The sequence below is a fragment of the Hippoglossus stenolepis genome, chromosome 7, assembly GCF_022539355.2.
Source record: "Hippoglossus stenolepis isolate QCI-W04-F060 chromosome 7, HSTE1.2, whole genome shotgun sequence".
In the NCBI taxonomy this organism is placed as follows: domain Eukaryota; kingdom Metazoa; phylum Chordata; class Actinopteri; order Pleuronectiformes; family Pleuronectidae; genus Hippoglossus; species Hippoglossus stenolepis.
The window spans coordinates 13,676,123-13,691,635 of record NC_061489.1 but is presented as its reverse complement, the minus strand read 5'-3'; the positions used below and the strand labels follow the sequence as shown (position 1 = coordinate 13,691,635).

Below are 15,513 nucleotides of genomic sequence, written 5' to 3'. Positions count from 1 at the left end.
ATAAGAAGCCACATTTTGTCTCAAATAACTCATGAGTATTTTGAATCATTCAATATTTATTTGAAAATCCTGAGCACAATATCAAGTTCAAGAGTATTTGCTTGGTTTTGGTCTTTGTCTGGCCAATATGATTGTACTTCAGAGGGAATTATACCTATAGACAAAGAGGAATATCACGTTCTCACAATAGCTGTGAACAATGAACAAGTCACAGAGCAGCATGCAGAGGGGGAGTGTACACATACACATTCATACTCATGGTTATAGGGGATTTAAGCATATGTACTGGAGCTGATAATATGAGTTCATATTAAATATTCTTTTCATGAGGCTACTATTAAAGCACAAACAAATCCCAGAATATTGTTACTGTTGAAATGTCAAATCCTTTTAGCCAGCATACACATGATAGAGGTTTGTAGTTCTTTGCATCACCTACAAAGAATTCTTCACATATACAGAAAGTTTTCATCACTGACATTTCTTTGTTGGCCATGGGACCAATCCATTTTGTAGCTTTTTTGGTGGCTATTAAAATGGCTTTGTCAATAAAAATGTACAAAAACTTCACTGGAATCAATGCTGTGAACCAAGAACAATATCAGCACGTAATACAGACTCTTATGTGCCTGAGAGTGACTTCCATCATGGTGGTGAATGAAAGGACCGGCATATATTTTTATTACAGAACCACTTAATCTGTATAATTAATTACAAACATTGAAGTTTGAAGACTAAACATGATGGAGCTTCCTTTTACATGGAATGCAATGGCAGCCATCACTGGTGGTTTGAGCACAACACATGGAAGAATCATCTACTGTCATAATTATTTATTGTACAAATGTCATTTCTTGGATGGCTTCCGTTTGAGACTCAGAGACCTCATGGAGCCAAACACTCTCCTCCCCAAGTCCCTCAGTGACCGAGAGCGCTGGAGGGGCATGCTTGGAGGAGGGGATGGAGAAAAGGAAGGGGAGGAGAGAGGGGAGAGCGAGTGGCTGCTGCCCTCTAGGCTCTGAGAGCGAGAAAGGTTAAAGAGGCTGGCAGTGGAGGACAGGCGTTTGTCGACCTCCTTTTCTCTCAGCAGTCGGATCCCTTCGTCTCTGTGGCCCATGCCCCCTTGTCCCACGTCTAATGAGGAGACCCAGTGTGGACGCTTCACGGGCTCCTCACCGTGATTACGAGGCACCAGCAAACCTTGGGACTCACTCCTGAACAAAGCCCTTCTGGAAAGCCTGAGGCTGGAGCTGCATCTCTCCCCGTCTTCTTTCCCCCTCTTCTTTGAGAACATGGGTGAGTTGTCTACTTTTGGCCTCTTGTCGTTCCTGCTGGATGAAGCCTTTGCCTTACGGTTCTCCCTTCTCCAGCTTCCAATGCTGTTCCTCCTCCATCCATAGCCGTACTCAGCTCTGTCCATCTCCTCCCTGGTTTTGTCTGACTCTTTGCCCCAGAGGCGTCCTTCAAAACCCCTCCAGAGTTTGTTGGATGTCTTTCTTGGTGTCTGAGCAGCTGTTTGCTCCTTTTCCTCCTCCTCACCCCAAACAGAGCTGTAGTCCTCTCTCTTGGCGTAGCTGCTTACTGTGGCTGCCCTGATCAACTTATGAGAGGAATGCTTTCCTCTGTAAAGCCCATCTCCCTCTGCCCTCTTCCACCCACCACTACCTCCACTTCCTCCACCACTATGCCGAAGTGATCCACTTCGTGTTTGATTGCTGCTGTGCTCTGAAGGAGAAGTCCTCGTATTGGTGTGGGGCAGGGAGCACTGGAAGGGTGCGTCCCGACGGAAAACAGAGAGTGGGGTGCCACCCAAGGGGGAGGGCTGGAGAGGCCGGGGAGGGGAGCGACCCCTGGTAGTGGGGCGGGAGGCAGGGGAGGAGGCTGTGGAAGAGGGAAGGTCGGATGGGGAAGGGATCTGCTGGTAGTGGCAGTGTGAGGAGTAGTGGGGAGAGGGAATGTGGATGGACTGGTAAGGGTGTATGGGGCTGCTGGAGTGTGAGAGAGGAGGGGTGAGACTCGACTGAGACTGAGGTGAATGGGTGACACTGAGGGAGAGCTGTATCGGTCTCTGGGGATTCAGGTTGTTCTGTCTAGTATAGTCATGCGACTGATCTGCCTGGGACGTCAGGTGAGATTTACTGTGACCCTTCACGTCTCCTGCAGTATCTGTTTGGAAGCATTCAATATCAAGCTCCACACCTTGTTCCATCAGTCCAACCACCACAGCCCTGGACAGGCCAGAGAGGCGGGAGATCTCTTCCACCATGGCGGAGTCTTCGCTTAACTTGGGACTGGAGCTGGACTCTTGGATCAAGCTGCTACGCTGAGACCCAGGAGCTGATGCAGCATTTGTACCAAACATTGATGGTCCAGCCTCGGGTGGAGCACCACTGCTCCAGTCTAATGAGCGACAGAAGGATGACGACCCATATCCCGAACTGGGTCCAGACGCTGAAGTGACCTCCAGGGAGCTGCGGTGACTCAGGCTGCTCGGACAAGTTGAAATGCGAGGGCGAGCTCTTAGTGCTGGGGCGGGTGTAACAGAGGAGAGCGATGAAGTGGAGGCAGTGGGAGCTGTAGTAAAGTCAGCTCTCAACACTCCACAACTGCCATTTTTGGAATTGTCCACGGGTACTCGGCCAGAATTTAAACCGGTGGCCAGGTTCAAGTTAAGGTTGAGATGCAGATTTATATTCAAGTCCTCTCCAGTTGCTGAAGGAAGGTTACCCAGGTTAATTGAGTTCCTGGTGGCCTTTTTCCCAGCAGAGCTGAGGCCCACTCTGGCTGAGTTTCCCAACAGTGACTTACACGGAGTGATGCTGCCTCCTGGGATTGTGGACGTTGTACTGCGGCTCTCAAAAGCAGAAAGAGACAGGGTGGAACCATGAATTTTACCAGGAGTGCAAAGGCCCCTGTGTATGACCGGACCAGCGGTGGCAGCTGAGGAGAGGTCAGAGGTGGAGGAGGTGACCCGACCGTGGTACTGATGAGCCAGGCGAGAGATGTACTGCTCCAGCTGGGTGACGGAGGCCAGGGCGGCGGTCTGCTGAGGCAGAGCTGGGTCAGTGTTGGACTCCAGTGGTTCATCAAGTTGGGTCATCTCCGGATTCAGAGAGGAGGATTGCTCCTGGCTCTGGGATGTGAAGAGGGGGCTCTGGAGGGCGACAGCATGCAGGGGGCTGGGGTAGGGGTAAACCTCTTTGTTCCGACGGGACACCAGGTCAGTGCAGTAACGAGGGTCCAGCTGGGGCTTCAGATGAAGGGAGGAGGCTGAAGAAGAGGAAACAGGGTCAAGAAGTGGGAGGAGGGAAACAATCAAGGAATAGCTGAGTCCTGAGCAGAGGTCAGACAGAAAGCTCAGACCAGTCGCTTCAAGGTCACTTGGTCCTGTAAGAGACAAGAGAAGGACATTTCAGATATTATTTTTATTTTAAATTATCATCTTAATAAATAATAAACCTAGTTGTTGTCCTTCTGTCTGCATGGGTTTTCTGCAGGGTTTCTGGTTTTCTCCCACAGTCCAAAGACATGCAGATTGGGGTTGGGTTAATTGGAGACTATGAATTGACCGTAGGTATGAATGGGAAAGTGGATGGTTGTTTGTCTGCGTGTCAGCCCAACACCCCACTACGTTACTGAATAAGAGGTGCAGATAATGGATGGATGGGATTCCCTAAATACATATCCAGCTACTCCCATACATAAGACTTCCACTGCTTTGAACTGTCTTCTCTTGTTCTTTACGAACCAGCTTCAGCCGTGTACTGAAAATTGTAGTTATTTAAAAGGATTTAAAAGACAAGGCTCACCTGAGACCGGGGTCGTTTCTGAGGGTTCTCCATCTCCCTGGCTTTTTTGCAGCGCAGGCTGCTCCTGCTTCTGCGCGGCACCTTCTGACCACAGGATGTCAGTGTTGCCTGTGGATGGAGGAAGCTGCTCCCACAGTGTCAGAGGTCTGGTCGGTGGCACTGGTGGCGCTGGTCCTCCCTGAGCGGCATCACTGGACACAGAGTAGCAAGAGTCTGACAGAGAGCTCCCGCTCACTGAATAGAAACCTTGACGAAAAGGGAGGAAAATGTATTCAGTGAGAACATCCAATAATTTTTCCAAATTTCTCATATAGACACTAATGATGTGCTGACCTCTTTGGTTGTTTATTTGCGTTATCATTAAAGAATCTCTAAATTAGGAATTGTACTCAGTCCTTGGTGGATTGCTATTTTTTCATGTGGGCTGTTCACATGGGCCTCTGTTGTCAAGGTAACTAAGTTTTAAACTATCTGTTCTGTCTGGTGGGTCTTTACTGAGAGGAATGTTGTCGGTACAGACAGTGTTTAGTTTGGACGTGTATAAAAAGAAATGGGGGAGTTGGTGAGGCCAGTATAACCTTGCCAAATAATGACATCATCTACAGAAACTAAAACTTTACTAACATCAATTCCAGGAGAAAGACACCAAAGTGCAGGGTCCACTGTAACTACCTCCAATGTTGGTAGTTGCAAAAATATCTGAGTTTTAAAAAATTTAAGATTTGTAAGAATAACTGATTTTAACCTATGAAAACAACTGCAAAACAAAAAATTCTGAAATATTGGATTTCGGGTTTTTAGGTTCTTGACAACTTTTTAGGTAGACCCTAAAAGAAAGTCAAGATAATAAAATAAAAAAGACGGATCGTATGAGTGCACAGCAGAGAGAGAAATGTCTGTGTTGGGTGTTGAGACATATGGACCCAAGTTACAATGAGACTGGATAAGAGTTTGGCAACACAGGCTGAAAAGTTGACAGCGAGAAAGAAGCTGAATGAGTCAGTGCCAAGTCACAAAGAGTGCAAGTAAACAAAAGTATAAAGAGAGTTGTTAATGTTTAATGGGACTTCTCTTACACAGGGTGCGTGTGTCTCTCAACAGAAGGTTTCACACTCTGTTGGTTATCATACAGCTCAGGGTTGTTATCACACCCTGTCCAACAGTTTTTGGCCCCTGAACAAACATTTTTTACCTGAACTAGGTCTGGAGTCACTGTCCAGGTGGACCACACCACTGGGGTCTGGTGTTGGGGGAGAGAGCAGGTCAGAGGGAGCGTCCCAGGACAGAGTGGACCAGCGTGAATTACTTCCCCTTGCAGATGAGGAGTGGACTGTCCCATCTGCTGAATTACTGCCGCAGTCTTCTGGGCTGCTCTGACAGGGCAATACCGTTATATCAGAAGGAGAAGGAGCCTGGAAAAAGAATGTGATACGTCATGACTGGGCAGCACTGACGACATTTTATATTACAGTATCTTTCACCAAAATATCCAAATTGTGTGACATGACTTCATGTACAGTATATACAACATATTTATCTGAAAAGGAAAAAAAACTATCAAATAAGGTCCAGTACTATTTAAGATATTAGAGCCATAAAAAAATATTACAGTAACAACTGTAATATAGTTTGACATTTGGTCACATTTAGTGCAGTAGGTTTAACGACAGGAATCACACACTCTGACACACATTACAGGGCTTCTTGGCCAAAATGAAATTTCATCACCGTGGAAGATTTTCACTTTAACGAGCATATAAATGATCTCATAATGAAAGTGGCTGCACTTGTGACAGTACTTTCCATCTCTTAATTTATCTCATAAAAATCAGGGTGATGTACACACATGTTAGAACTCGACTGATTTATCAGTTGGCCGATGATATCAGTTGATATAAGCGTTAAACAGCGTTTGTTTGACAATATGCGCTGATATGACAACTTATTTTGGGAAAAAACAAAGCAGACAACAGGTGGATTTGTTTGCATTTTACATTTGTACGTTACTTAACCTTTTTTACTACTTTCAAATTCTATATATTTGGCTGTATTTGTGTTTCCTTGAATTTATAGTTATTTCAAATAAAGTTTGTGGTTAAACTGTAAAACATCAAGCCTCAATTATATTTCTTTGTCATGATGTTTGCCAATCAATCATTGACAATTGAATTTTTTAATATATACCAGCCTATATATATGTCATTTATTACTGTGCAATACTGGTATCAGCACTAGGGCAGACATTATTGTAGGTAATGTTCTGAATATCTCTGGGATAATTTTGACAATATGTTTAAAATCAGAATAGTGTGATAAATTGGTGCAAAATCACATAAAAACGATCTACATGTTGAACAGGGAGACCACCATGCTTATATAACCACATGTTATCTAATTGCTGAAATCCCATAACTTAAGTCACATGATAACAAATCAAACCATCTCCAAAAGTGAAAATAGAGGAAAATCTCCCAAAATATCAATATTATATTTTCTAAGTTTAAACTAATGGGTATTAAATAGAAGTAGTAGAGAAAAGGCCACAACATTAAATGTACGTTTAGTTACTTTTCACCACAGACAATAAGGCCACAGCTTCTTGGAGAGACACAATTAGACCCGTGTGAAAGGACATGGAGCGTGGTGTGCCCCATGGCATCATTTACCAGACCCACACCGGTGACGTCCCTCCACGCTTACCGGAACCGTCAGGAAAGAGGCCCCACACACAATAACAACAATCACTTCACCAGGTTAGCAATGTGCCTCAATTTCCCAGATTAACAAAGGCTTGTTAGAGTAACCCCTCTCCCCACCTCCTCCTCCAGTCATCCTCTAAATCCCCTGACCCACCCCGGCAGGACGGCAAGAGCCCCTGCATTAGACTGATGGGGTCCAGACAACAGAGACACTGTGAGTGGCACTGATCAATCCTCTTGTTACTGCGGAAACAAAACAGGTAGTGAGTCACGGCTGGGGGAGAGGAGGGGGATTCAGGGGATAATGGGAGGGAGACAGATGACGTAACAAAGAGCAGCCGGGGCGGCAGAAGGGAAGGGGGAAGGAAGAGAAGTGGGAGGAAGAGTTGTAGACTTTGACTTGTCTCAGGCTTATCTCAACTCTGGAAGATTAGGAGCCTTCCCCTCACTCCTGTACCCTCTTTTCCTTTTTAATTTGTATTTTTCTGTGATGAAGCCTCAGTGGGTGACCAAAAACGAGCGCAAGGGATGAAAAAAGAGACTGTGAAGTAAGAGTGAGTCACTGACTAAGTGAAGGCGGTAAGGGCTGGGAGGGAGGGAGGGAGGGACATTTGGGTGAGCGGTTGCCGGGTGAGAGAGAAGGGCATCTTGAAGGACCCCCACCTCCCCCACACTCCCCTTGACAAATAATCCCCCTCCCACCACTTCTGTAATATCCTTCGAGCCAGCCGCCCCCTGCTCACCATAGCTACAGCTGCTCGCTCTCCAACTCTCGCTCGCTTCTCCTCCCACACAGAACCACCGCAGCACAACAGGCCCGGCAGAAATATTTAACTCATCCTGAGCCTGAACTCGTACCAATCCAGTCTTGTTTTGACTCTCACTCACATTTATTTCTATCATCTGTTCTGCTGCTATGAATCCCACTTTTAGATTCCTCTTCCTACTGCCACAAAAGTCTGCATATTTGTCATTCTGCACTTGTGTAGGCCTCAACTTTAGTTTCCCCCATCATTTCTTAAATTATGTTGATTTAAAGATATGAACTAACCATTTCTAAAGTCCCTTGAGTGTGCAAACATCTGGAAGAAATATCTCCCGACCCTTTTTTCTGACACAAACCTCTAATTGTCTATGATATCTGTAACAGTATAATGCACATTAGAGGGTATAATGTTACACAGAGACCAGTGAAAAGAAACTAGTAACTATAAGTCGTGGAGAAAAAGTCACAATATGTCCACCTGAAATGTGGAGAGGAAGCATAAAGCAAAAGAAAATGCTAACTAAACTAATATACCTCAGTACTTGTATAGTTAATATTTACCACTAACAATAAGGCAAAAACTCCTTTGAAACACAAAAGATGATTAAATATATGAATGAACCCTTCATCCCTTTTTCTACATCTTTATTTTATCTGTAAACAGCATTAATGCGCACAGCACATTAGGGGGTATAATGTTACACACACACAGACCAGTGCATAACCAAATCATAGGTGGGTGACAGACAGGAAGGTGGGGGTCTGTAATATGATATCCCTTCATGTGAGGGGGAAGCACAGCCTCTCCTTAACAATATGTATGGGTCGATTGGATAATAATGAAAGAGTGATGGCGGCTCCACAACAGAGCACCTCCGATTAAGGGCGTTATGTCACTACAGCGAGACGAATCGCAGCGGTTGCCATGTTGAGGCAGAATAATTTGGTCAGACAGCGTAGGATGGAGCGAGTGTTTGGTGAGAAGCACTTGCTCGTTCTACACAGCATGGTATTTATTGTTTCATGCATTATTAATGTGCTATTGAAATTTGATCAGCCCACTTGGTGCATCTCAAGCTCCATCACCATGAATTGATGCTCTCCACCTTTGCCCAAACATTCAGGTGGATCTTCCAAAGCGTCAATGCTGCAGACTTTTTTTTTTCTTCTTTCGGTGAGATCAGAAGGATCCTGAGGCTAAAAAAAAAACCACAGACAAAAGCTTTGTCACTCCACAAGTCAAGGTAATGACTCCCCATGTAAGATGATGCTTTCCAAGACTAAACCTAATTTGAAGACAGGCTGCCTCAGTAAACACACACACACACACACACACACACACACACACACACACACACACACACACACACACACACACACACACACACACACACACACACACACACACACACACACACACACATACACACACACGTCTCATCACTTTGAGGAACTAATAAGATTATCAAAATACTTACCAATAGATTTTCTATCCATCAAACAACTGACTAATTGTTGCAGCTTTATTATATGTGAATTATAAGAAGCTCTTCTAACTCCAAATTGACCATTTGCGTCAATGTGAGTGCGAATGATTGTCTATCTCTGCATTTTGTGATCGGCAGGTGAACTGTCCATCGTGCACTCCCTCCCCCACACACACACACCCCACACCCTCAAAGGATAAGCAGTATAGAAAATGGATGATAAGAAGCTCTTCTACTTTTGCCCCTCCTGTCCTCTGTGAGTTTTATTCAGTGAAGAGAATTTTTAAACACCGAGTGGCAATTCACCGACTTGGCCTTGACACACATTCTGAGGCAAGAATAGTTGCTGATAAACATATTACACACTGAGAATTCAACTCCTATTTGACTTTATACAATATATTCAAAATATATCATTTGGAAATCAGACATCGCTCAGACTCCATCGAGAAAACTTAAAAGATAGGATGTGCAAGTTGTTGAAACACGTTATATCTTCTTCACGTGCTGACAGCCGTATTGCCATGCAATAGAACTTGCAGGACCGTAACAAACACCAACCAATCATTCGGTACAAATGGAATGATTGGTCGGTGTACCTATCGGTCTCTAGTCCACCTGCCTACCGGTGCGCCCCCGGCCCATGAGTCTATAAAAGCTGTAGAGCCATACACCACTGAAGCAAAGACGATAGCCAGAAGTTAGCGAGTGAGTCGGCTTCTCCCAGTTGTCAGGCAGTGCATGTTCATGTGTTTTTGGGACGTAGCTTTGACGAGAGAGCAGATGGGGGTAGGATGTATCGTTTGCATAATTTCAAAGTGTAGCCTGCTCTCGCCAGCTTTCCGCTCGTTACCAACCCCAGCTTTAAGTAGTTATGATATATTATATGCAAATCAAATGCATTCTCTTCAAACAAACAATACCGACAACCTGAAACCTGCATGCCTCACAAACGCTGGAAACCATCACAGGGTTGAAACCATGAACGAGTCATTATAAATTGCATTTTTCCATCACAGATGACGCCACACAGCCATAATCCCAACACGCCAAATATGGATCAGCACAGTGATGACTTCTGCTCTCTCTCTCTCTCCCTCCCTCTGCTAAAAGTTGAATCATATTTCAAGTGTTTAATTCCAAAACAATCTGGTGTTAAAGTAGAATGCATCATGTTATGAGTCACCTAATTCTCAGCTTCCAAAATAGTTTATATTTCTGAAAGCAGAGCAATCTGCTTTTTTAAAGCAACTTTCAATAAATTTCAGGTGAAATGAATATGTGTGTGTGGATGAAACCAACCGTAAATAAAAACAACAGATTTCCAACCACTTTCACATGTTCTCTCTCGAACTGCTGCAGTGTTTTATCTAGATGTGGTCACGTTTGCAACAAAGACAACAATTTGTGTATTTATTTATGTATTGTGTATTTGTGTTTGTTGTGTTTTTGTGTTGGCGGAGGCCGGCGTGGGGCAAAGGGCAGACTGCCAGCCTCGCTCGGCCACACCGGCAGCTCCCTTCAGAGGTGAGAATGAGCAATGCTGCTCAGCCTCTCCACAGGATCTCTCAGCACCCAGGGGGGGGAACTACAGTGGAGACGTTGGTGGGTGGGCGGTGAGGAAGGCAGCACGTTATGAGCCACACTTCCATGCAGATGCCCTCGCTCAGATGGGACCGCAACTTCTGTCCCTGCACCGGTGAACATCGATTTTACTATTTCAAGTCGTTCTCTCTAGATAAAATATACTGTCCTGCAAAAACGTCCTCGGCTGCGGTGTTGGCTAAAACAGGACATGCATTAATGTGCTGCAGGCTGCTGACTCATGCCACTCATTGGTATCGAGCACACACAGTCACAGTGTAATAACACTCTGTGCAAAGTGACCGTGATAAAGTAACTGTTGCTTCATGTGGATTACAATTAGATGTTATTGATGGAGCCAAACATTTATTGCAACACACAGAAAACTCCCAGATCACGAACACAACGTGCCAATCTGGAAATGATCCAGAGATAATCCAAGAGAGACTGACTCATTAGAAACAACACACACGCCACTACAGCTCTCTGCGCTGTTTGCAATGCAGAGAAACAAACTGCTCAGTCCACAGGAAAAACGTGTTTCTGAACCCGCTGCATATCACTGCGTCTTTACTTTCTGCTCATGAGTGACTGTAATGCTGGAAGAGGATCATTTTCTGCAAGGTGCTGTCCTCAATCGTTTGTCTTTGCCGCAAATCCTCACATTATAGCGGTGCCAAGAAGTCTCTGCCTGCTTGAAAGGTCTCTTTAATGATTCTATAAAATTCTATTTGTATTGTGTCAAATCACAACACACATCATCTCAAGGCACTTTTTCATGGTAAGGTCGAAACCTTTCAATTTTATAGAGAAACCCAACAGTTCCCACAACAAACATTGTTGTTGACTGTGGAAAGAAAAAAAATCCATGATTCATCCATGCCGTGAGAAACTCACTTAGAACAACACAAAGCTGTCATGCCACTGGTGTGTATCATCTGGGAACGACCCACAGACAGACTCTTGGTGCATCACCTTGAATTTTCACTTTACAGGGGAAAAAGTTAATTCCTGCAGAGATATGACGTCACACAACCACGTCAAACTATTTCGGGTGATTTCACCAAAGGACAAAGGTTCATTAAATAAATAAATCCCAAACCTAAAGATATTTAGTTTACTATCACACAAGAGATGGATACAAATCCTCATATTACAACTATAGAGAATATTAAAAGTATAATATAAAAAGGAAACGTACCTTTTTGATAAATTAAAGGCTGATAACTAAAACAGTTTTTCTATTAAATCAATCAAATAATGAATCCCTTGTGGTTCAGTGTTTTCTTTCTAATGCCCGGTTTAGGCTTCATTATATATCTATATTACTTCTCCTCAGGAGAATATGTTTTAGTTTACATTTGTTTGTCTGTAAGCAGGATTATGCTTATAATTGCTGGACGTACTTTCACAAAACTTGCTGGAAGGATGTGGTACGGGTCGGGGCAGAACCATCATGTTTTGGATCTGGTCCAGTGCACGATCTGGACGTTTTTTGACATTTTCACCCATTTCCCAGAGAATAATTGATGGATCTTTATGAACACAATCTTACTTAGGGGGCTGATATTTATGAGTGTGTGAAATTTGGTGCAGATCCAAATATGACCGATCTGGATCTAGTGAATTTAAATGTTTCATAAGGGGACTGTTGGGTCTTGGCAGAGGCATGTGCCCTACTGAGCGCCATTCTAGTTTCTCTATTCAGTCCTATACCGTATTTTCTAAGTTTGCATCTTGTTGACTTTACAGGTTCAATTTTAGTTCACGTTCAGTAATAATGGAGCGGAGCGACTGCAGTCTCAGTCTCCAGGCCTCGGGATGGGACCTGCTCACATCCTGTCCTCCTATATTACAACCCACATTCCCCACATTCTCATCACAAAGAGACCTGCATATCCATTTCAGGACAAGGCTGGGAAATGGGTTTCTTTTTACTGGTGAGCCTGGGATCACACATCTAACTAAAGGTCACCCTCACACTGGGGCATCCAGGATTTCACAGCAAAGAGATCAAAACTGCACTTTTAGCTCGGGAGATGAGAGCCCGGCTTCACATTTTGAATTCAAACCGGGTGCCAAAGTGACCTTTCCAGCTGATGAGCAGAGCTTACTGGCCAGAGCCAAACAATGCAGCAGTGTCTGGTTGCTGGGTGGTTGTATTAGTATCTACACTTGATTACAACGCAGGCTGTGTCCCATCCCATCCTCCTGTGTAACCTTGAGGCAGGGCGCCGGGCCAGGCAGCCTGGAGCTGGTCCTGGTTCCCTGACCTCAATGACATTTGCTCCATGTGACGGTCACACGCTGCCGCTGTGTGTAATGACCGGGCTGCATGCTCGGATGGTCCCTGGCACCATCTCAACCAATTGGGTATTCAGCTCTGGGCACAGCCATGCGCCACCAGGCAGCGATAAAATCTGTCTACCGAGCCGCAGAGGGACCGGCTTGTTGGCAGATCACCGGCACCCAGGCTTCCATATTTAACAATCTCGTTATGTAGCCTGGAGAACCGGGCTACGAGCTGACAGACGCACGGACTGACTGACCTGTTGCCGGCGGGATGTGGCAGAGCCGTGCTCGGCGTCCAAGCCGGCGCACTCCGGGGTTCCCTCCTCCACCTCCGGCCGTCGCTCCTCGTCGTTGGCGGCAGCATCGGCGGAGGCTCGGTCCTCCAGAGCGACTTCCACCATCTCCAGGTGTTTGCACCTGAGCAGCTCCAGCTCCAGCACCCCGGCAAGCGTCGCTTTCAGGCGCTCGCCAATGCGGACGCGCTCGGTGCCCGACCAGAGCGAGTTCACGCAGCTGCGGCGGCCGGCCATCCTCGTCGAGGTGCCGGGAGGCGGAGCTGGGGCGCACCGCTGACCACCGTCCGTGGAATGGAATGGAGGAGAGGGGTGAACGGGCTAGGGTCCAACCTCAGGTGGAGCAGCACAGGTGCGGAGCAGCAACATGGTGGTCACACAAATTAACGACATTAGTGAAAACACAACCCCGACCGTCTGTAACGTGCCATGCAGCCACGGCTTCACGCAGCCCCGCGGACTGGAACAAGCCTGGAACCGATGAATCCAGCGTGAAGGACCATGAACGAACCGCGGCTCACATCAACCCTGGTCCCCCGGGCTTCTGATGACATAGTCCCGCTAATGTCACTTCCCAGCTCCGGTGGCGGCTCCACGTTGCCGGGCTCAGTGCGCTGCGTCTCCCGGTGCGAGTGAGACAATACCACGGAGCGACTGATGGAGGCGATCACGTTACATGTGGGAGCAGGCGGCGGGGGGAGGAGCCTCTGCTGCGGTCCTGCACGCTGATTGGTCGCTGAAGTTTTTCGAATGGAGGCTCGGGAAGAAAAATCCCTGAAGATCATGGAGCAGAGAACAAACAGTTCAGAGCAGGAGAGAAACTCTATTCACTTTATATCTAATCTCACTGTGTGTATCGATCTACTGTCAGTCTGTCATTATATGAGCTTTTATACAATTCTGTAGAAATACAATGTTGAGATTATCTCTTATAATGATCTCTTATCTCATTTTAATTATTAAAATATTACACATGTACATACATTTAGTGCTATGGGCGATGTGTAGTGTTTTGATATTTGTTTTTATTATGACGTCTATCTTATATTTCAATGTTTTGATTATGATGTGCAGTTAATAGAGTATTAATAGAGTATTAATTAAGTTTTAAATTCACTTTTTATGCTTTTTGTTTTTGGTGATCCCGTGTCTATGATCATTGTTAAAAGCACTGAAATAAAATGTATTATTATTATTATTATCATATTTTTCGTCTTTTTTTTTACACAGTTTCCTTTGGAAAGGACTTAATGCATAAGCTTGATAAGTGCTACAAAAATGTAATATATTATAAAGTAGTATAATATGACAATAAAATAATAAGAGTGCCTCGGCCCACCCACACAGGCCTTTATCCGCAGGATAGACCCCGTGTGACTAGATGGAGGTGGAGGTGTCTTGGGAATGATGTCATCCCACCAAACTCTGCACTAATGAGAATAACAACAGGCTTAACCCCGCCCTAAAAGGGATCTTACAACACAATCAACTGGCTGAGGGAGACGTCAATCAAACTATAATTAACAGAGGTTTAATTAATGAACACAAGTTCAAACCTGTGAGGTTGGAATATAATTAACATTTCACATGTCAATTGAAATATTGACATGTAATGTTATATTATACACGAAATATTATACAACCAAATATCAAATAACAAACCTTTTCCATTTTCATTCAAAATGTCGGTTTTAATGTTTTTTTAATTTACAACATTATTATGTTTTTATAGATATACTTTCAAGATTCAAGATTCAAGACTTTATTTGTCATGTGCACAACAATTACATACAGCAGTCGCTGGCAATGAAGTTCCCTCTAACCATGCTCCAAAATATTTAGAAAGAGAACCACACAAGCAAAACAATTTTAATAGAATATAGAAACTAAAACAAATATATAAAATCAAATAAAACTAAAGTAATAAAATACTGTTAGAGGTAGTGCAAATTCATGTATCAATGTAATAAATCAATATTACATAAAATATAACATTGACAGTGTTCTAGGTTTCTACAGTAATACTGTGAATACTGAGCTTTTAACAACCTCTAATATTTTTACACCGTGTATGGAACGTCTAAATATTTCATCCCCCACTGCCTGCAGGGAAAGTCTGTCTGTGGTAACAGGTTTATAAAGGGACCAGTGGCATCATAATAAGGTAGAGTTCCTACAGGATATCATTTCACTTATACTGATGCAGGCCATAGTATCCGTCATGAGGAGGCTGCACTTCTAATCAGATAATTCAAGCCTGAACCTCTTGTCAGTCTGTCATGATTTACTGCAGGGAGCCATTGTTAATGATGTTAGTAACATTCAATCTCTGCTGTGACGTAGACCTATTAGTCACACAAACATTTTTATCATTAGTAACCTGAGATGACACTGTCTTCTGCAGGAAATCTATGTCAAACATCTTTAACCTATGTTACTTTAGTTTATATTGTGTTTGAAGTTGTGGTTGATCAAATCACCACAAAACTATACCTGACACACAGTAGATCTTGGGTGTCTGTTATTATTTATACAGTATGTGTGCGCATTATTCTCTTGTGTGCACCAGACTTTGAGGTGACA

General features: G+C 44.4%; 1 protein-coding gene across 2 annotated transcripts; it reads right to left on the bottom strand.

Moving 5' to 3' along the window:
* Positions 1-38: 38 nt before the first annotated feature.
* si:ch211-168f7.5 lies at positions 39-13,594 on the bottom strand. Of its 2 annotated transcripts, none has more exons than XM_035161235.2 (4): positions 12,895-13,594; positions 5,002-5,221; positions 3,810-4,055; positions 39-3,387 (listed from the first exon to the last, which is right to left on the bottom strand). In XM_035161235.2, the coding sequence occupies exons 1-4, from the start codon at positions 13,165-13,167 to the stop codon at positions 848-850; spliced, it is 3,279 nt and encodes a 1,092-aa protein (XP_035017126.1). In that variant the 5' UTR covers positions 13,168-13,594; the 3' UTR covers positions 39-847. The 2 variants fall into 2 exon arrangements, with proteins under 2 accessions (XP_035017126.1, XP_035017127.1); XM_035161236.2 differs by having other exon boundaries at positions 39-3,270.
* Between the last annotated feature and the right edge of the window lie 1,919 nt (positions 13,595-15,513).

Coding starts and splice junctions, on each gene's coding strand:
- si:ch211-168f7.5 (XM_035161235.2), bottom strand. CDS start 13,167: ATGGCCGGCCGCCGCAGCTGCGTGAACTCGCTCTGGTCGGGCACCGAG. Junction 5,222..12,894: donor CCACATCCCGCCGGCAACAG/GTCAGTCAGTCC, acceptor TTCTTTTTCCAG/GCTCCTTCTCCTTCTGATAT. Junction 3,388..3,809: donor AGAAACGACCCCGGTCTCAG/GTGAGCCTTGTC, acceptor TGTCTCTTACAG/GACCAAGTGACCTTGAAGCG.